The 20,761-nt window shown below is 42.0% G+C and overlaps 1 protein-coding gene across 1 annotated transcript in view; it reads left to right on the plus strand.

The window, feature by feature from the left end:
* The window catches only part of EGFLAM (EGF like, fibronectin type III and laminin G domains), a 99,965-nt gene extending 79,789 nt beyond the window's left edge, over positions 1-20,176 (plus strand). The window contains exons 11-18 of the mRNA XM_034774018.1: positions 404-504; positions 1,629-1,773; positions 4,027-4,216; positions 11,207-11,332; positions 11,944-12,187; positions 15,446-15,557; positions 16,204-16,320; positions 19,712-20,176. Of these exons, the coding sequence (XP_034629909.1) occupies positions 404-504; positions 1,629-1,773; positions 4,027-4,216; positions 11,207-11,332; positions 11,944-12,187; positions 15,446-15,557; positions 16,204-16,320; positions 19,712-20,050 (1,374 nt within the window). The 3' untranslated portion in view covers positions 20,051-20,176. The remainder of the gene's footprint in view (positions 1-403; positions 505-1,628; positions 1,774-4,026; positions 4,217-11,206; positions 11,333-11,943; positions 12,188-15,445; positions 15,558-16,203; positions 16,321-19,711) is intronic.
* Positions 20,177-20,761: the final 585 nt, after the last annotated feature.

The raw sequence follows: 20,761 nt of genomic DNA on the forward strand, positions 1-20,761 counted from the left end.
TTATTTGGGCATGAGCTTTTGTGGGCTAGAACCCACTTCATCAGATGCATGGAGTGGAAAATACAAGTATATGGAATTTATACAGGTTTAAATACATGAAAAGATGGGAATTGCCTTAGGCCATTCTCATTTCCACTACAAAGGTTATTTTTCTTCCCTTGGTATCATACTGTTAATTGAATTGTCTTGTTAGACTGACCTCACACTTGGTAAGACAACTCCCAGCTTTTTATTTATCTCTGCTCTTGTATTTTCCACTCCATGCATCTGATGAAGTGGATTCTAGCCCCTGAAAGCTTATGCCCAAATAAATTTGTTAGTCTCTAAGGTGCCACAAGGACTCCTTGTTGTTTATAGCCAGGAGGTGGAGACTGACTTTTGCATGTTGATACTGTGATCACAGGCTGAAGCAGAAGACGGTTTGCTGCTGTACTGTGGAGAGAATGAGCATGGCCGTGGTGATTTTATGTCACTGGCGATAATCCGACGCAACATCCAGTTCAGGTAATGGATCTACTGCCTTTCCATGGGTGAGCTCCTCACCCACTCCAGTCCTTGTGTGCAGTGAAAAGGGGCCCTTAAATGCTGTGCAGCCAGCAAACAGAGTATTCCCCCAGCTCAGGCACTGAGGAAGTCAGCCACAAGGCTGCCTCCTGAGGATTCCTTCACAAAGTGAACATTGTTATTTCTTAGCAAGGTCAGAAATGCCTGCAGTCCACTAGCACTATGCTAGCACTGTAGCTAGGTGTGTACAATTAGTTAGTTTGCTTTATAAATAAGGGAACCCCAAGAACGTTTTCAGAACAAAGGAGATGCAGCTAACCCAGATGTCTAGTGGTAGGACAATGTGTTAGTCTGCAGAAATCAAGTTTGGGACTGAAACTCGGTACCACATCGCTGATCTGGTAGGAGCTTGAGGAGCTTTAAAGGAAACAGAGACAAAGAGTCTCACATTGCTCTAGTGACTGTATAAGATCATCTTAAAGGATATCTGGAGAGACTTCCATCTGGCACCTATTAACCGGAATGGTGATTGCTATAAAGATGGGGGGAAACAAAAGGGAATGATGTGTCCTAACCCTATTTCTGGTCTACCTCAACCTGACCCATATAGTGGAGACAAAGCAAAGAAAATAGCATGCTTTGTGCACATTCAGCTTTGCTGCTATTGAGGCCTCCTTGTCAATCAGTACCAAACAATCTGAGTTTCATATAGAATCCCAGTATTATTGCTTTAACTCCAGCTCTCACCAGGGAGCTAGGAAAATTCCCAAGAGAAATTACTGTGATAGCAGCAACTCAAATTCTAATACGCTGCATCTTGAAACCATTTCAGAAAGTTGGCAGGCTTTGCAATATACTTTGTATTGCCAGAGGATGCAAAGTCTCCTACACGGAAGAAGGAAACAGAGTAAAGAAAGTTTAAAATTTGAAAAGATATTTTATCTGCACTAAAACAGACCAGATATAGATCAGTTGTCTGAGTGTTTTTATATCGCTCTTTAATGTAAAAGGAGAAACAGAGAGGCTCTGAGAAGAGAAGGCCCCCTTCTTAGTCAAAAAATAAGCTTAGGTTGTTTGTTTAATGCAAAATTGTCACTTTTGTGCTCATTGTCTGGCTCTTGCAGGTTCAATTGTGGGACGGGAGTTGCAGTCATTATGAGTGAAAGCAAAATCAAACTGGGCAACTGGCACAGTATCACTGTGTTCAGAGATGGGCTGAATGGCTGGCTCCGGCTGGATAACGACACACCAGTCACAGGTAAATCTCAGGTAAGTGATCAGGTTCCTAATGCTCAGCCTTGGCTGTCTGCCGACTGATGGCATTTCTTCCCAACAGGGAGTGTGTTATAATAGATCTGATTAAATTTGTGTGTCTTTATTAGGGATGGGACAGTTGCATGAACCAGAATCAATTTTAACAGATTTATAGTCACATAAATCAAACTGAATATTTAAAAAGGCTTGGTTTCGTCACTGCACTTTCCCATTGTCCAGCAATCCTCCAGCCACCCTCCCTAGCCCCAGATGTGTTCTCCTTTCCAATATCTAGCAGAGCGTACTGTTGCTCTCCCCAATTCCTTGCCTTGCCTCCCATATCTGCTCCCCCCTGCTGCCTAGTCCAGATAAAAAAAATACCTCTCTCTCTCTCTCGCACATGTACACGTCCCACCTCACCCTCCGGGCCTGGTCTATCCTTAAAAGTTAGGTTGACATAGCCACAGTGCTCAGTTGTGTGAAAAGTTCCCACCCTGAGCACCATAGTTTAGCCAACTAACCACTAGTGTTGATGCAATGAGAATTCTTCCATCAACCTAGCTACTGCTGCTTGGAGAAGTGGATTACCTACAGTGACAGAATAACCCCTTCTGTCACTATAGGAAGCATCTATGCTACAGCACTACCACGGCACAGCTGCAGCACCATAACTATGTAGCACCCGTAGTGCAGACAGGGCCCCAGAGACACATACAAATGCGCATGTATAATGACACAAGGGCATCAAAGACAAAAGATCTGAATAATATTTTCATTAAATAAAATTAAAAATAGAGAGGGTGGAAAACTGTAGAAACACTGGTTCACTGTAAAAGGAAAAATACTAAAACATCTAAGAATGAACCGAAAAGAAAAACAAAGAAAAATTAAAATTAATAATACGCTATGAACAGTTGTCATGCAGTTAGAAACATAGTGTCAGAATCTGCCCTGAATGAGGCCTCATTTAACTCCAATGATTTCATGGGGCACAGCCAAGATAAATATTATAAATGAAGATACACCTCTACCCCGATATAACGTGACCCGATGTAACACAAATTCGAATATAACGCGGTAAAGCAGCGCTCCGGGGGTGCGGGGCTGCGCACTCCGGTGGATCAAAGCAAGTTCGATATAACGCGGTTTCACCTATAACGTGGTAAGATTTTTTTGGCTCCCGAGGACAGCGTTATATAGGGGTAGAGGTGTGCCTTGACTTGATCCCCTGTGACCTGAGGAGAGAACAGAAGGAAAATAATTAGTGGACAATTGCCAATAACTCTGCTCCTGTTACTTCCACTACCCCCAGGACAAGCACTACTAGCCCCCACCGTCACCCCCTGAAAATGGAATGGTTTTGATTTGGCTCTAGAGGTTATATCGCTAGATTTGGCTTTAGACATTTATTTACAGACTCTAAATATAGTATTTAAAATAAAAGACCCAAAGGCACTGGTTACACTTAAAAGTAGTGCACTTTAACTATGCTGGCGTAATTGAAGCAGTGAACCCCCTGCCTAAGTGTAGTGCAGTTATACTGGTTATGCAAGTGCTTATGACAGTATAATTTATTCTTATAGGGGAACCAAAATAAGATGTACTGCTGTAAAACACCTTATCCCAGCATAACTGCATCTGCACTAGGGCTCTTACTGACATAACTATGTCATCAAAAAAAAAAATCACACGCCTTTCCAACGTAGATATGCCAGTAAAACTTTAAGTTGAGTCCTGGCCTAAAGAAAACAAAACAAACAAAATTTAGCCTTGGCATAAATGGGTGTAATTCCACTGAAATCTGTCCTTTTAACTCTAGGGCTGAATTCATTATTATTTATTTATTTAACGCTCACACTTTGCTCAGTGCTGTCCAAGACACAAATATTAAGTTACTCTGGACCCCACAGAGCCTACAAATGAAAACACAAACATAGGAAAACAAGTTGTACTGGGAAGCGCAAAGGAAGGACAGACATGCTCTCCTAATCAAATGATTCATTAATTTTGTTTACATTAGTAGAGCCATAACATCAAGATAAGAAATAGGCATAAAAGTAAATGTTTAGGGTGATAATATTTTTGGAGGAGGAATGGATGGGAGAGAATTACTAACAGACAACCTAGTTTTCCTCAAAGGCCTCTTTTTCTTCATTGAGGGGAAAAACTGATCATGGCTGCATGGCTTAATTATCTTGCCTTCATTAGTCTATCATAGAATATAATGTGTGATTTAAAATAGTTAAACAGCTCTGTTTTACCTTGTAGGGCCAATATAGTAAAATTACCTTCCGGACTCCTTTCTATCTTGGTGGTGCTCCTAGTGCATACTGGTTGGTCAGAGCAGCAGGAACCAACCGTGGCTTTCAGGGTTGCGTTCAGTCACTCATTGTCAATGGGAAGATAGTTGACATGAGACCCTGGCCACTAGGGAAGGCTTTAAGCGGTGCTGATGTAGGTAAGTGCAATGTTATGGGGTCCTTTATCAATGTTAAACAAGAATAATGGGGTTATTTTCTACCAATTGAAAAATGAAATAATTGTGTTCAGAGTTTGGTTGGGGAGAGTGGGGAATAGGTCTGTATATTTTGTATAGTATTTCTCTAGACTCTGTAAAGGATTTTGAGTTTGTATTTCAAACACTCAGTGAAGACAAGCTCTCAACAAAGCATGCTGATTGTTGGCCTGGAACATTATTAGTAATTGCCCCAGGGAAAGTGGGAGCTCCCATGGATGAATTTCAGATCCGTGACAGAATTTCTTGGCATGATAAAGGACTCTTCTTCCCAAATGAGGCCCCAGAGCCTAGCGATTCTCAAACTGGGGTCAGCAGACCCCAGGGGGTCTGCAAGGGTACTCCTGGGGGTCCACAAGGGTACTCCAGGGGGTTCGCGAGTCATGTCTGGGGCCGCCGGCCCCTCTGATCAACTCCTCCTCCTCCCTCCCAGTGCCTCCTGCACACCACGGAACAGCTGTTCAGCGGTGTGCAGGAGGTGCTGGGTGGGAGGGGAGGAGCAGGGATGGGGTGCACTTGGGGGAGAGGGCAGAAAGAGGCGGGGAAGAGGAGAGGTGGGGTGGAGTGGAGCCTTGGGGAAAGGGTTGGAGTGGGGGTAGGGCCTGGGGCTGAGTGGTGGTTGAGCACCCCCGGGGAAAATTACCAGAGATCACCCCCAATTCCAATAAGGACTCTGATAGGATTCCAGTCCTTGAAATTCCACCCAGGGGTTCTTCTGTCATCACAAATTCATAACAGCTTTTTGCTCAGAACAAGAACCCTTATGCGTAGGTTAGCCTTTCCTTTATGCAGACTGCAACTTTGATCTGCAGAGACCATGAATAAGTTATCAGCCAGACAATGGTTATCTTTTCAGGACATAGCTGCAAAAGATTGGGTGCAGAAGTGGGAATCTGTATTCCCCTCTTCCCCTTGTACTTCCTAGGGAAATCCATATATCTTTTGTCCAGAAGTTCCTTCTTGTGTGGCACATGGTTTAAAATAGTCCTTTGATGCCTATAACACTTACGTAGGCCACATCTTCCATCCAGAGAACTTACATACAATCCCCACAATGATACATCAGTTTTGTCTTTATAATACAATGGACCCCAAAGCTATTTAAACCTAATTCAGTAAAGTCTTCCAGAAATATTGCAGGAAATTGACATGTCTGTCACACTTACAATCTAAACAGAACAGGTGATTTGCCCAGGGTCACACAGTGACTCAGTGGAAAAGGCAGGAATAGAACCCATACATCCTGACTGTCCTGTGCTTCAGCCACAAAGTCATCTTTCTTCTCTTTTGTAGTTTTGCAGTCCAAATTGCAGTATGGCAGTGACCAGTATGAAACTTATTAACAACTGCTCTGTATTCTCTGGATAAAATGACCAGACTTCTGTGCCATATAAGAAAGGAACAGATTGACCCAGAAACCGGACACTGAAAAAAATAAGGTTTTGGAAGCACAGAGAGTAATTTCACAATAGCGTGAGAATCTATGGAAAACAGCTTAAAACCTTTCTGAGGTTCCCTGATCCCTAATCTCTAGTGCCTCTTGGGTCCCAACTACAGTCATTCCCAGCCATGTGCTCTCCGCACACTGTTGCATTAACAATCAACATCAACTAAAATAAATGCTGGATTTTTCCATGTGTGACCTGAAGCTGAAAGATGGAACCATACCATGTGTTACATTGCTCCTCACAATTGCAGAGCTTGCTGTGTACCATGTACCATGGAAGCTTTGCAAACAGTATAGAAAATGACTTAAAACTGTACATAATATAAACTGGAATTAGCCATTCAAGTCTATTAGCTTTTCTGGTAACTGACCTTCCATTCTATATTGGGTATAAATCAGGGACCACAAAATGGAAGAAAAAGAAGAGGCCTGTCCTGTGTATAAATCAGTCCTACTGAAGTGCTGGCAAAGGAGGAAGGGCAGACACCTTTAGTACTATATATTCCTGCTGAAGCTCCCTTCTTTCTCTTCGCCACTATAAGGGTCCCATGCCCTGGGATTTGATGTAGGGATGAGATGCAGGAAGGGAAGCTTGACTTTTCAGTGTATTCATCAATACTGAACTGAAAAATGGAATACCTCAGTGTCACTCGGGGGGTGGGGGAGAGGGGTTCTTTGGACAGCAGGATCATAGAACCATAGGGTTAGAAGGGACCACATGGGTCATCTAGTCTAACCGCCGGGCAAGATGCAGGATTTGTGGATGGACCTTAGAAATTGAGAATGCGCTGGCTGAAACAAAAGCTGTCCCTTCACCTTAATCACTGAGAATGTGTCAGTCTGGAACTTCTACCATTAATTTTAAAAATTGTATTGTCCTTTGTCTCAAAGATTTTGCTTAAATTTGCTGCTCATGAAAGTGCAAAACTAACAGCAATGACCACCACTACACTAGACGTAGTACAGATGGATGTTGTGTTGTGTAGGTTTCTACTTACATCTCTGCCCATATCAGGGCCGGCTCCAGGCACCAGTGAAGGAAGCAGGTGCTTGGGGCGGCCAATAGAAAGGGGGAGCGGCACGTCCGGGTCTTTGGCGGCAATTCAGTGGCGGGTCCTTCAGTCCCTCTCTTCCTCTTTGAGCTGCCGCCAAAGTGCTGCCGATTGGCTGTTGTTGTTTTTTCTTTGCCTCTGGGGCAGCAAAAAAGTTGGAGCCAGCCCTGGCCCATGTCTCTCTGGTAACCTGCAACACCCTCCTAATACAGTACTGGTGCTCTCCTCCCAAGCAGGGATTTCCAGTAGCACTTTCCATGGCCAGTCCCAAAGGTGTCAAAGCCTGACATTTAAATGTAGTCCTCTGTTAATAATTCATGAGACCACAGATTCATTAGTATATTGTTGAATTAGGGAAGGGACGGTACTGGCCATGTTTAGTTTGGGTCTTTGTGATGAGGCCTGAAATATTCCATGGTGATAATGATGTTGATCAGTGAACAGATGGGATAGGAAGAGGTCATCAGTTGCTGACATCTGTTCTGAGAGGTCTGTTTATTGGATTATTGGATTTTTTTTATGAAGCTTGATAAGTGAATTCAGTCTATCTGGTCTTTCTTGCCTCGGTGTGTTGCTGGACCTCTTTTTCGCTCCTTTGGATTTATCACAAGCTGCTGTTTATATTGAGGTAGAGCATAAGGGTCCCTATCGGGAACAGGCCCCACTGTGCAAGCACAAAAAGATGGTCCCTGCCCCATAGAGCTGACAATCTGGGTAGCTAGTGAGGTATAAATTGGTATAAATTGTTGCATAACTTGTCCCTCTTTAGCATCATGATGGTGATGAGTTACATTCTGCTGGCATAACTCAGAGCCCCCTGGTAATGCAAAGTCCCCTGGGAGAGGTGCCCAGAAGAGTCTGGCCAGGGCAGCCAAAGGAGAAAGCAGTGGAACTTTCATTCCCTAGTGTGGCCTCTGCAAGAGATGGCTCTGATGGAATTCCAGTCACAGTTTTAACGTTCTCCTGCCCCGGTGGGAGCCATGCGGGGAAGGAAGCAATGCGTACGCTGTTTGGGACAGTCTCGTGTAGAAAGGACGCAATGCAGACTCTGCTCACTGTCTCCATGGGAGAATTTCCCTGGTGTACAGCAGGCCTTCATAAAGCCTGATGTTTTACTAGCGGTTTTCCCCAGGTCACAAACTCATAGAGAGCTGACATGTAATTTGGAATCCCCCCCTGGGTGGAATCCTTTGGGTGAAATGCTTTGAAATCAATGCAAGCTTTACCATTGACTTCTCTGGGGCCAGGATTTCATCCCGTCTCAGAGATGTGTTCCTCTGAAAAACATCTGCATCTAGGTGCACAGACCACTGAGTCTTGGTCTGAGCTACAAATCTAGGTCGATAACTATGTTGCTCAGGGGTGTGGATTTTCTGAGTGACACCATTGTATTGTCCTAACCCCCAGTGCAGACAGCGCTATGTCGACAGGAGGGCTTCTCCCATCGACATAGCTATTGCCTGTCAAGGAGATGAAGTAACTGTACTGCTGGGAGAAGCTGCAGCGCTGTTAGTGTAAACAAGCCTTGAGAGTGAACGCTCTGGAAGCGCTACACTGCTACATCATATATATTTGCAGATGACTCCATAGTCTATCAGAAAACTCATATCCTTATGATTAAGAAACAAAAGTAGAATCTAGCAGTTAGAGAACCATACTGGAACCCATGACGTCTGGGTTCCATCTGTGACTTTGCCATTCACTGGTTGCCTCAGTTTCCCCATCTATAAAATGTACTTGGCCTTGTACTATTCACCTCCATCATGGTGCTGCTATGATTATTAGTGATAAGTGGGGAGAGAGTCTCAAAGTATAGGTTTCCTAGTGGTAGACGTGTTAGTCTGTATCAGCAAAAAGAACGAGGAGTACTTGTGGCACCTTAGAGACTAACAAATTTATTTGGGCATACGCTTTCGTGGGCTAAACCCCACTTCGTCGGATGCATGCAGTGGAAAATACAGGAGGAAGATATATATACACAGAGAACATGAAAAAATGGGTGTTGCCATACCAGCTATAACGAGACTAATCAATAGCCCATCTTGATTGATAGCCCCCCTTCATTGATTAGTCTCGTTATGGCTGCTATGGCAACACCCATTTTTTCATGTTCTCTGTGTATATATATCTTCCTCCTGTATTTTCCACTGTATGCATCCGACGAAGTGGGTTTTAGCCCACGAAAGCGTATGCCCAAATAAATCTGCTAGTGGTCTCTAAGGTTATGTCTACACTACCCGCCGGATCAGCGGGCAGCGATCGATCCAGCGGGGATCGATTTATTGCATCTAGACACGATAAATCGACCCCCGAGCCCTCTCCCGTCGACTCCTGTACTCCAGTGCCACGAGAGGCACAAGCAGAGTCAACAGGGAGGCGGCAGCAGTCGACTCACCGTGGTGAAGACACTACGGTAAGTTGATCTAAGTACATCGACTTCAGCTACATTATTCACATAGCTGAAGTTGCGTAACTTAGATCAATCCCCCCCTCTCCTCCCCAGTGTAAACCAGGGCTAAAGTGCCACAAGTACTCCTCGTTCTTTTTTCAAAGTATAGGTGCTCTGTGTGTGCAAGTGTTATTTAAACCCACAACAGTGAATTATATTCAGATGACAAACAGTACCGCAGGATTCCCACTCTTATCCAGCCCCCCTTTACCATCGTTGACAGCTGTTTGTGAGAGATGATGGGGAATAATTAGCATTGCAAGAACAGCTGCTCACACAGCTGGCTGGCAGGGGAGGCATTTTGTAGGGTAATTGTCTCTCTTCACCTGGACGTGGAATTCATCCTGTCCCTGAGGAGATGTGTCCACATGGGTTCTGTCTTTAACCTGTCCTCTGGTCGGGTGTGCCATACTTTGTGCTATGAATAGTGTAATCAGGCCATCACTTGGTACATTAAAAACTAGGCTTGACGAAACACTTATAAATGTACAATAGGGAACAATTCTGCTCTGTCAGGGAGAGGGACAAAATGACCTAATAGACCTTTCTCCATCTCTAACTTCTGTGACATTGTGATCCAAAGGTTATATTCCAAGTTGTATAGCACAGTGGTCTTCTTGTTCATGTAACAGGACAAAACAATTAATCAACTCTGGTTGAAATGACTGGCTGAATTGAAGATAAAATTGAAGTTTATCATGTGTTAAATCTCTTCAGAAGTTCTTTCCCTGCTGTTCTTTACACACTGAATGAATGTAAGATAGGAAATCAAAATCTGAGTTTGAACTTCACTCATGCCAGGACCCCACTGAGGTTTTGCAGTGCCCTGTGCAGTAGATTAAATATTTCTGCCTGATGCTCCTCTCCCTTTTTAAAAAAAGGGTTCCTCTTGTCAATAGCAGGTTTGCCAAACTTTGCTCAGTCACCCCAGATAATACAACCGCTCCCTGCTTGTCAGTTCTGACTCTGTTTCCGACTCACCCTTGTGCATGTTTCTTGTCTGAGCGATCCAATCTATAATCTGAGGTAAATCACTCTGAAAATACTCTCTTGGAGCACCCTCTATATACCTACCCCACCTCCAGGAGTATGTTTGAAGTGTAAATTTGTTCTCCTTCACCATTTTGTAGCACTTTACCCCCTTTAAAACACTGCAGAGACATAAACAATGTGCTTACACTCACACATGGTGCATGTATTGATCTGGGCCTTGTTAACTTATATTTACAATTTATTCCTGTACACTGGGGGGGGGGAATGATTTAAATAAACAATAATACAATTTAAAATAAAAATATCTGAGTTAACTGGTACTTTATACACTGACTGAGAAAGAAATAAAAAAAATCCCTCCTTCTATGACAGTTTTGATATTGTTGCCTCAGGGCACCTTTCTGTACTGTAGACATCATATGCCAGTGTGGTGGACATGGTGATTAGAAAGCCCATATGTTGGTAATATGGATCCCCTGCAGTGCAGACAGAAGAGTTAACAACTACATACTGGTTAATAAGCTTAGATGCTGCTGCTTAACACATTGAGCGCTTACCATATTGTCCCCAAACTTTGAATGAACAAAGCAGCACTTAAGATAATTGAGGTTAAACAAATCAGCATGTTTGTAATGTAAACAATCGGGTGACACATGGAGATTCTGAAATACACATTCGTGAGAACAACAAAGATGCTACTGAGGGTAGGCAAAACCCAGTCATCTAGTGAATGGTTATACTGTAAAAAAAATCTTGTGAGTTGTTATTTGGTTAGTTCTCATTTCTACCATTTTTAAATCATCTTTATGATGCAGTGTAAAATCAATGCTGAAATCAACCACTTAGCCTAAAATCTGCTTTGTAGTTTTGCAGATTGAGAGAGAATTCTGTTTACTTAAGAAAGCAAATTGCATTTGTTTATAACAAGCAAGCAGCCCGCTAAATCCTCTTGGATTAACTGGTATGGTATGACATTCTGGCTCTGAGTTTAGGTGAATGCAGCAGTGGAATCTGCGATGAGGCTTCCTGTATTAACAGCGGTACCTGCACTGCAAGCCAAGCTGATTCATATGTGTGCCTTTGCCCTCTTGGATTTAAAGGTCGCCATTGTGAAGAAGGTGAGAGGACACCAGATGTGTTTTATTTCTGACTTACATGTTAGTCCTTGTTCAATACATTTTCTCAGTAGGATAAGGCCACTTTGGATGTCATTGAACTGTCAGAAAACAGCCCCGATTTGTTCCTTCTCCTGAAAAGCACATGCATATGCTAATAAGATGGTGATAGATGCCTCGTGTGCATGTTATGTTGTTTATTTTTATGGGCTAGAGTGCATCTTGCATGGATAAGCAGGTGAGACTCCACGTTCCCTTTGACCGCTGCGTGTGGATAGGGGAATGGTTGCAGTCCTTGTGCACTTCAGAGCACAGGGACTGCTCCTTCTTCACACTGCCTGCTGGGCAAGCAATTCTAAGGGCTTGGGAGAAAACAAGGCCATGTTCCTGATGTTTCTCTATGCCTGACCAATAGAGCCGGGCTGTCTGAGGAAGGAAGTTCAGCAGTATGTTTATCCTGTGTGCCTGAGAGCTGCAGAATGAATGGCAGGGCGTCTAGTGTGACAGTAGATTTAAATGCATAATGAAGAAAGCTGTCTGAAATTGGTTAGTGAGTTAGTCAGTTTCTTACCTTAGAGCCTAAGGTGACCTACTTATTTTTTCTGGACTTCCAGCATTTATTCTGGCCATACCTCAGTTCAATGAGTCGCTGAGGTCATTTGCTACAACACCCTGGCCGTTGGAACCACAGAACTACCTTTCCTTCATGGAGTTTGAGATGACATTTCGTCCAGATTCAGAGAATGGGGTCCTCTTGTACAGCTATGACACAGACAGCAAGGACTTCCTGTCTATTAACATGGTGGCCAGCTATGTGGAGTTCAGGTTTGATTGTGGTTCAGGAACTGCCATTATCAGGTAAATGTTATTTGTAATAGTTTTTCAAACAATGCCACAAGGAAGATATAGGAAAGGAATAGCCATGTTGGAGAGGCTACTGGTTTGTGTAGTTATGTATTCACGCTCCAACAAAATCCAGTGATGGGTACTTCTAGGGAAGGCATAGAAGCCATGTGTGTAACTGCAATACTATAACACGGGGGTATTTTTCCTTTTACCCTTATCCGGTGGTCTGAAGCTAGCATGAGCATTGATAACACTTATCATTTCATCCTATCCTGCAACTGCAGATGTTATTCTTATCCACATAGAGAAAATACTTTAAAATATTAACCCCCTTGCCCCAATAATATTATCACAAGAAATTAAGGAATAATATATAATGAAACAGTAAAAATACTATTTGGGGCAAACAAATCATAATTTCTTTCAATATGTATCTGTAGTATGGATTACATATAGAATATAGAGACTGCAAGATGTTATCTGAAGGTATGCACTCAGGCCCTCCCACAGTGAAAATCAAAGCTTCTAGTATGTCTAACATTTCATATGAACACAGGAAACATACAATATATAATGGCCACAGGCAATATACTATATTACTCACATCTTTGCATACATTATTGCTGCATATTAGACTATTGCTAAAGATTACTGTAAAATATTTACTCAGATAGATGGATGCACTTCCCATCAGGAGTTGTACATGTGTATATGAGAGTGGAATTTGGCTGTTTACATTAAAAAAAAACCAGAGAGGGAGAAACCAGCCGGAGCGTGGGTGCAGGGGGACCGGCTGGAGAGGGGGTGGGGAAGGGAGCGGGTGGGAGAGAGAGAGAAGGGGACGGCCAGGGGTACAGCAGGGGCGCTGCTATGCGGCCCCGCCTGCTGCGCCGCCTCCTGCCGCCTGCCGCGAGGGCTCCGCTCCGGTCAGCGGGGAGGGAAGGAAGAGGACTGTGCTGCAGGGCGCTCTGGTTCTCCGCACCGCCGCCCCCTACAGGGCAGCCAGAGCGGAACAACAACAACAAAAAGCGGCCGTGCCGCCCTAGGATTGGGCAGAATGCCACCTCGAACAATCTGCCGCACCAAGCACCAGCTTGCTCAGCTGGTGCCTGGAGCCGGCCCTGTATGGGAGCATGTAAGTAAAGACTGTATCATAAATGCACATGTGCAAGTGTTAGAGCATCTTAAAAAATGGTTTCAAGAATCTTTTATAATGGCAAGTGTTAGGCAACCTAAATGTATTATCAGATGCATGGAGTGGAAAATACAAGAGCAGGTATACATTAAAGAGCGATATAAAAAACACCCTAAATGTAGGGATTGCTACCAGCTCCTCATGTAATACTTAAGTCTTGGATAGCACTATTCCTCCATAGATCTCAAAGATGAGGGAAGAAGCATTATACCCATTTTACTGATGGTGAAATAGGCTCAGAGAGCTCAGAGGTGACTTGCCCAAAGTCACACATGCAGTCAGTGCCAAAGCTGGGGATATGACTCATGTCTTCTGGCTACCTTGGCCATTGCACCATGCTGAAATGAGCTGTATCTAAATGTTATCATTATAATTAGGGATAGACGAGCTCATCGCCACTTGGATGATGAGAGTTTAAAAGTTCATCTTGAAGGTGACTGAGTTTTGTGCTTTGCTTAGGCGACATGGTGAGCAAAGAAGCAGAATGCAGGCAGATAGCAACAGAGGGTGTAAAAGGAGGAGACCAAAAAATTGAATAGAAAATTAGGTGTAGGCTACCACTGTGTCAGCCTATCCTGTACCAGGATCCACTGTGCCCATAAGACTTCACGTGGGCACAGATATCCACATTCCTGGATCTTAATGCAGGATTAGGAACCTAGAAATGAGGGGAAGTGAGTCTATCCCTAACACATAGACAAGGATTCAATATAACTAGAAAAACAATTTAAAAAAACGATTCATCCTTGAGGAAAACAGGGTTTAAATTATATCCAAAAGGGTTCACAAACTTGTATTAGTTTTGCAAACCCTGTGAATCCAAAAAATAAACTTGCAGTTCTGAAAATCTCAAACTCTGCAAGGTTCACTCATCCCTAATTAAAATTACTGTTTACAAAAGCAGGAGGGTTGGCATGATGATGACTTTTTCTGCAAAGGACAGAGAATACATATATTGCATCTTATTAAGTAGTCAGACTCATCTGGTTTCTTTATTACATATTGATTTATCCAAGGCATTAAACCCTATTACCCATTGATTTATCCAAGGTGATTAAACCCTAATGGTCACTAAACAAGAAAAGGACAAAGGATGAATGACATTGCTTGCTGATGCTTTTTGGAGGGTTTGGTGTCATTGGCAGAAATGAGGTGCAAAGGCTTTGAGATATGATTTGGATTTGAACTGCTTTAACCTAAACTAGTAAAAATTTCAAAGTAAAGGGAATGTCTATAGGACTTCATTAATTGTAAATCTGTGGGGACGTGGTTTCTATCCACTCTGCAGACTGTTTTTCTGTCCCAGATTAGTGCTGGGTTAATAAAGATTATCTGAAGTTTTAAAATGTTTCCTGTGAGACTGGTGGTCACTTGGCATAACAAGTGGAGACTATGGTTCTTATTCAGAATCTCATTACATAATTAGGATCATATTTTGGTTACGGCCCCTAATGTACAACATGCAGTTAAAAAAAAAAGAAAAAAAGATTTCACTGTGATGGCCTGCATCAAAAGAGCTTATCCGAATTTAATGGATAAGCAAACACAAAATGTTTCTGTCTCATAAGGAGACAAAGGCTTTGGGGAACTTCTGCCTTAGGTAAATTTCTGTTTCTCCAGCATCTGTCATTGGGAGTAGAGGATGTATATCTGAGACTTTTTCCTCATATATTTAAATCTAAGTAACTGCAGAAATTGAATAGAAAATTTAGCTCTCAGATAGTTAAATGTGCACTGGTTGCCTAAAGTGTTTTGTTTTTTTACAAATAAAACTAAAATGCTTTTAGTTTAATATGGGAACACTGACACATATTCCTTCACTGCCAGTGTTTAGAAACGGTGCCTTCCGTTAAGCCTCATATACATTGAGTTTTTGTGCAGTCATCTTTTTCCCCTTTATTTTATTTAATGTGCTAATATGTAAAGATACTCAGTAAGCTGTTTCTGTTGAAGGAAGGGTCATGGACGTTTTCTTCAAAAGGCTAGTTGGTAAAGACAAATGTTTGAAAGTATCAAAAAGATGCAAGTGTAGACTTCCTATAGGTTTTTATGTTTGTGGTTTTTGGTTTAAACAGGAGTGAAGAACCTGTCATTCTGGGCCAGTGGCATGAACTCAGAGTGTCTCGCACTGCGAAGAATGCTATTTTGCAGGTTGATAAACAAAAGCCAGTAGAAGGAATGGCAGAGGTAAGACGCATATAATGTATATTCTCCTATATAAAGCAATTTGTTCATAAAATGACCTAACTTCTCATCCAAACATTAACAAAAATGAGATCTTCAGATAAACCACAGTCCCGGGCTCTCCAAAGCCTATAAGAGCTTATTGAAGGACATATATGGGGCAGCCTCTTCTTTAGCTTTGAGTTGGGAAGGAGAGGAGCCCAGGACATAACTGGGAGCATCTCTCTTCCTCCTCTTGACCCAGGCTACCAGTATCACACCAGTGTGACTGCGTGAATTTATTCCCACTTCACACAGATGTGATCAAGAGATCAGAATTAGAACTGTCTAAAAAAAGGAAAGAGAAGAAATTCAATATCATTTTAAAGCTCTTTCTCTCCCCCCCCCCCCGCCCTAGTTTTTATCAAAATGTTGAAATATTTGAAATTTTCCAGACAGCTCTAAATAGAATCAGGCCCAGCCACTTAGTACAGGGTCCACATTGTCCCTTCCACGTTAGCATGAAGATGTAAGGATATGTTGCATACCGTACAGAAATACTGTGTCACCCAGGGCTCTCACCTTTCTAAAAATATAAAGCAAGCTAGCCTGAAGATGCAAGCGTGGTTGCAGCTGATCTAACAAAAATGGATTCTGACTTTTGTGACAGGGAGCTTTTACGCAGATTAAGTGCAACACTGACATATTTATCGGTGGAGTCCCTAATTACGATAACCTGAAGAAGAACTCCGGGATACTGAAGCCCTTCAGTGGAAGTATTCAGAAGGTACATGTTTTGAAATAAACTAACTCTGTGCATTCACTTCATATCTTCCGTATCCCTGACACTTGGACATCGAGGGTGAAATCCTGGCCCTACTGAAGTTAATGGCAAAACTCCTGATAGGCCAAGATTTCATCCCTAGACCTTAGCAACCCTTCACAAGGGGCTTGCTTAAAAATATATTTAATAATCAAGATCACCATTTTCTTCCTAATGCTATTGACATATTACTGGTAAGTGTTGTTGCTGTTTTTTGATTTCTCTTCCATTGTGTACTGATCAGTGAACCGCAGACATGCTGGGCCAAACTCAGAGGTGATGTGTGAAGTTGATGTCAAAATTAGACCACCATAGACTCATTTACATCTATATGTAAGTAAGTGAGCATAAGGGGAATCTAAAGCATGCTCAGTGATGGACAAGGTATAGACATATAAATGGTTGGTATAACTTACATGCTAGTGAGCCAGAAGAAGGCGCAAGTCAAAGTATGGTGGAGACTAACGTAACTTAGTGTAATGTAATCTACACACTCTTACAGCCTTCCATTAGTTGCTTGTCTTGCTACCCTCCTTTCTTGTGGCCTCTTAGCATGTGAGCTACACCAACCTACTCACCCTTTCCTCAGCTAGTGGTCAAAATTCAGAAGTGATATTTAATGGAGTCAGGTGTAAGCAGACTAAATCGGTATAATATACACAATGAGGGGCCAGAAGAAAATATAAGTTACTCCAGCACTGGTTTCCTCTAGAGTTTTTTAGAATAATTTAGCCACACCTCTGAATTTAGCCTGGAATCCTGAGAGTTAAATCTGAGTAACTCCATAGAACTAAATAACAAATCAATGTAGCCCTAGTAAATGGATTAAAAACTGGTTAATTGATAGATCCTGAAAAAATGATTGTAAATGGGGATTTGTCATACAATAGGGGTGTTTTTAGTGTCACTACTCTTCAATATCTTTATTGATATGGAAAAAGATACAAAATCATTGCTAGCAAAATTTGCAGTTGACACAAAAATTGATAGAGAGGTAAATAATGATGAGAACATGTCATTATAGCGTCCTATTTTGATTACTTGGTAAGATGAGCTTGTTAGAACAAGGTGCATTTTCATTCAGCCAAACATAAGGCCATACATCTAGGGGCAAAGAATGTGGGTCACTCTTACAAGATGGGGGACTATATCTTGGAATGCAGTGACACTGAAAAGGACTTAAAGGTAATGGGAAATTGACTGAGCACATGAGCGGTGGGTATCATAGGCTGGAAATATCGGCACAGCCTCCCCAAACAGTCTGATGTGGCTCCACCCACACTCAGCCCCTAGGCCCCTTCTTGCAGTTCCTACCTGGAAAAACTTACTTAAGGACGGTGGATTCTCCACCACTTGCAGTCAAGACTGGATATCTTTCTAGAAGGTATGCTATAATTCAAACAGAAATTATGGGCTTGATGCAGAAATTATTGGTGACATTCTATAGCCTGTGTTATGGATGGGGTCAGATCAGATGATAATATTGGTCCCTTTTGGGGTTAAAATCTGTGAAACTATTAATGTAAATGGACTTTTGCCATATTTACATTGATGTAACCAAGATCAGAATATGGCACCTTGTGTATAACTTGGTTATATATTAAATAAGGTTGTACAAACCGCAATATTTTTTCTTAGAGAGCTCAAAATGTGGACATGTTTTGGAAGAATCCTATAGTTTCACAGATATCTTCAATTGAACTGCTCCCAACATTTTAAGAAGTAACAAATTGGACCTTTCACCCATTCCTAGTTGTGAGTTCTCCAGGCAAACATAATAGCAGTAGACAGTGCTAGATACACTGCTCTGCATAACTTTCCTGTTATGTTCTCCAAGATATGTCTGTGACAGGTAGGACCCCTTGGGAAGACACCTGATGTGCTGAGATACCACTGAGTCTACCTGTTCTGCCAGCATGGGCCCCCTTTAACCTGTCTTGCTGAGCCTCCTCTAACACACACGCAGGCAGGGCCACACCCAGCTGCAGATCAGCTCTGGAAGACTAAGCTTAAGGGACTTGCTTCAGTAGTCCGATGTCCACCTCCCTTGGAGTACAGACCCAAAGATATATTATGAAATTCGCTCCCTCCCTCCATGTGGAGAGATGTGTGCACACCCCAATTAGAAATCATAGAAACTGAGTTATATTGTAAACCAGCAATAATTTTTTTAACTATAATAGGTGTATTTTAAGTTGTTAAGGAGGTAGCAGACAGAACAAGGCAGATTACTAAGAAAATAAAACAAAGCATGCAAATTAAGCTAAATACACTAAAGAAACTGGTTACATGTAAGTTCTCACCCTAAAAGTGGTTCTAATAATCTTCTTCACAGGCCAGAGACCCTCTCAGCCTGGGTCCAGTTCTTTTCCCGCAGTTCAGTCTTAGTTGTTTCCAGTAGTCATCTTGGGTGGGGTAGCGGGAGAACTCATGACCTGGATTACCTCACTCTGCACTCTTAAATAGAATTTGCATAAGGCAGGAGTCCTTTGTTTCCTAGTTTGACCCCCCCACACTAACTTCTCATGGAAAAGTACAGAATTTAAGATGGGTTCCAGTATCAGTGCTGGTCACCTGCCTCTGTAGGGCCTCTGTAGCCATTCTTCACAGGCTGACCCACGTTCACAGGAAGACTAAGCTCTTTTACAGTCCATTGTCTCTCGCTGATGGGCCATTAGCACTGTCGGGCTTTTTCATTGTTGTACCTGAAGTGTTATAAGTGGGCATCACCCAAAGTAACATAGTTGAAATATAGATACATAGTCAATGTTCCTAATTTCAGATACAGAAATGATACATATAAATAGGATAATCACATTCAGTAAATCATAACCTTCCCAATGAGATCTCACATGAGCCATCTTGCATAAAGTATATCTGTTATGTCATATTCATATTGTAAGCATATTTTCATAAAGAATATGGAATGACACCTCACAATGTCCTCCTATCATAGGATGAAATTGACTTCTTCAGCAAAGCTCATATAATATTTTAGTTCTGACTCACAGTTGAGCTACAAAACAGTGCATCAAAGTTCAAACAAAAGGCTGGTAAATGTCCAGCAGCTTTTATCTGATTGGGTCATTAAATTGCTTTGTGTTTCAAGGAAAAACAAAAAAAAAACTTTTATTTCCCCACCTCAGGATAAACATCTAATTGTTTTGAAAGACTAAGCTCTGAAAACTCATTGATGACAATAAACAGATGTTAGATCAAGTTTTCAAAACAATGGAGCCATTCAGGGAAGTTCTAATGCTAAGTATTGAGTAATAAAGCAAAAAATGTGTTCCTGAAGGGGTAGCATCTGAATTTGGAGATCTCTGCATAGTTTTTTCTTCTCTTTTAAACCAAGATTATATTGAATGACCGGACAATTGATGTGAAGCAGGATTTCGCTTCTGGAATCAATGTGGAGAACGCTGTCCATCCCTGTGTGAATTCTCCTTGTGCTAATGGGGGAAGCTGCATGCCCAAAAAGGACAGTTATGAATGCGATTGCCCTTTGGGCTTTGATGGGCAGCACTGCCAAAAAGGTAACAATGAGGTTTTTTCAAGCTTTAAATATAGAATTCTTCCAAAAATAATGGAGAGATTTAGTACATTTCTCCGAATAGAAACTGTAGGGGCTTGCACTTCCTCTCCCTTACTGCACATTCCACCTACCCATAGCAGCATCCATTCTGTCATTTAGGAACATTATAATTGCTATCTCAGAACCAAGCAATGATCCAGAGATGGTACCATGGCCTCTGGTCACCCACAGTAGTCAGTGCTGAATGCTTCAGAGAATGCCATAAAACTCCCTAATTATGCAGCACTATATAACGGGGGAATTCCAGCCTCTCTCCTCCAGCTGGTGATTATCTTACACCCTAAATCATGAGGATTGATAGCTTTTGTAATTTTATCCTCGCTGTGTTAACAACAAATGTCGTTCTTATTCACATCAAGGTCTAATCCCTTTTTTTAGCCTCTGACTACCCTGTAATTTCACGGTAGGCACAATTTCTACCTCAGCAAAACATTGGAGACCACCAAGGATTTCTTTCCAAAACAAAGAGTTTTGTTCTCCTCTACTCAGAGACAATACTGTATTTCAAACCAGTAGGTTTATGAAAGAGAGTTAAGATTGCGTAAACTTGGAAAACATGCACACACTATTAATCCACTAGATGGGGTTGTTTCCCTTCTGTCAAGTATTATCTTGGGAGACTCACTAGGAAAATGATTGTGCTACACCATCATGCTAACTTAGAAGGACATTAAAATCTCACTCTTTAGTTTATCACAAATAGTTTTTCAAATGAAAAGTATGTGTTTCAGTTAAGTCATGATGAAAAAATAAGCTTTTCTTCTCAAAAAAAGAAATTTAGTACAACAAATATATTCGATTACAAAAATG

Source organism: Trachemys scripta, chromosome 6 (assembly GCF_013100865.1).
Source record: "Trachemys scripta elegans isolate TJP31775 chromosome 6, CAS_Tse_1.0, whole genome shotgun sequence".
NCBI classification, from domain to species: Eukaryota; Metazoa; Chordata; order Testudines; family Emydidae; genus Trachemys; species Trachemys scripta.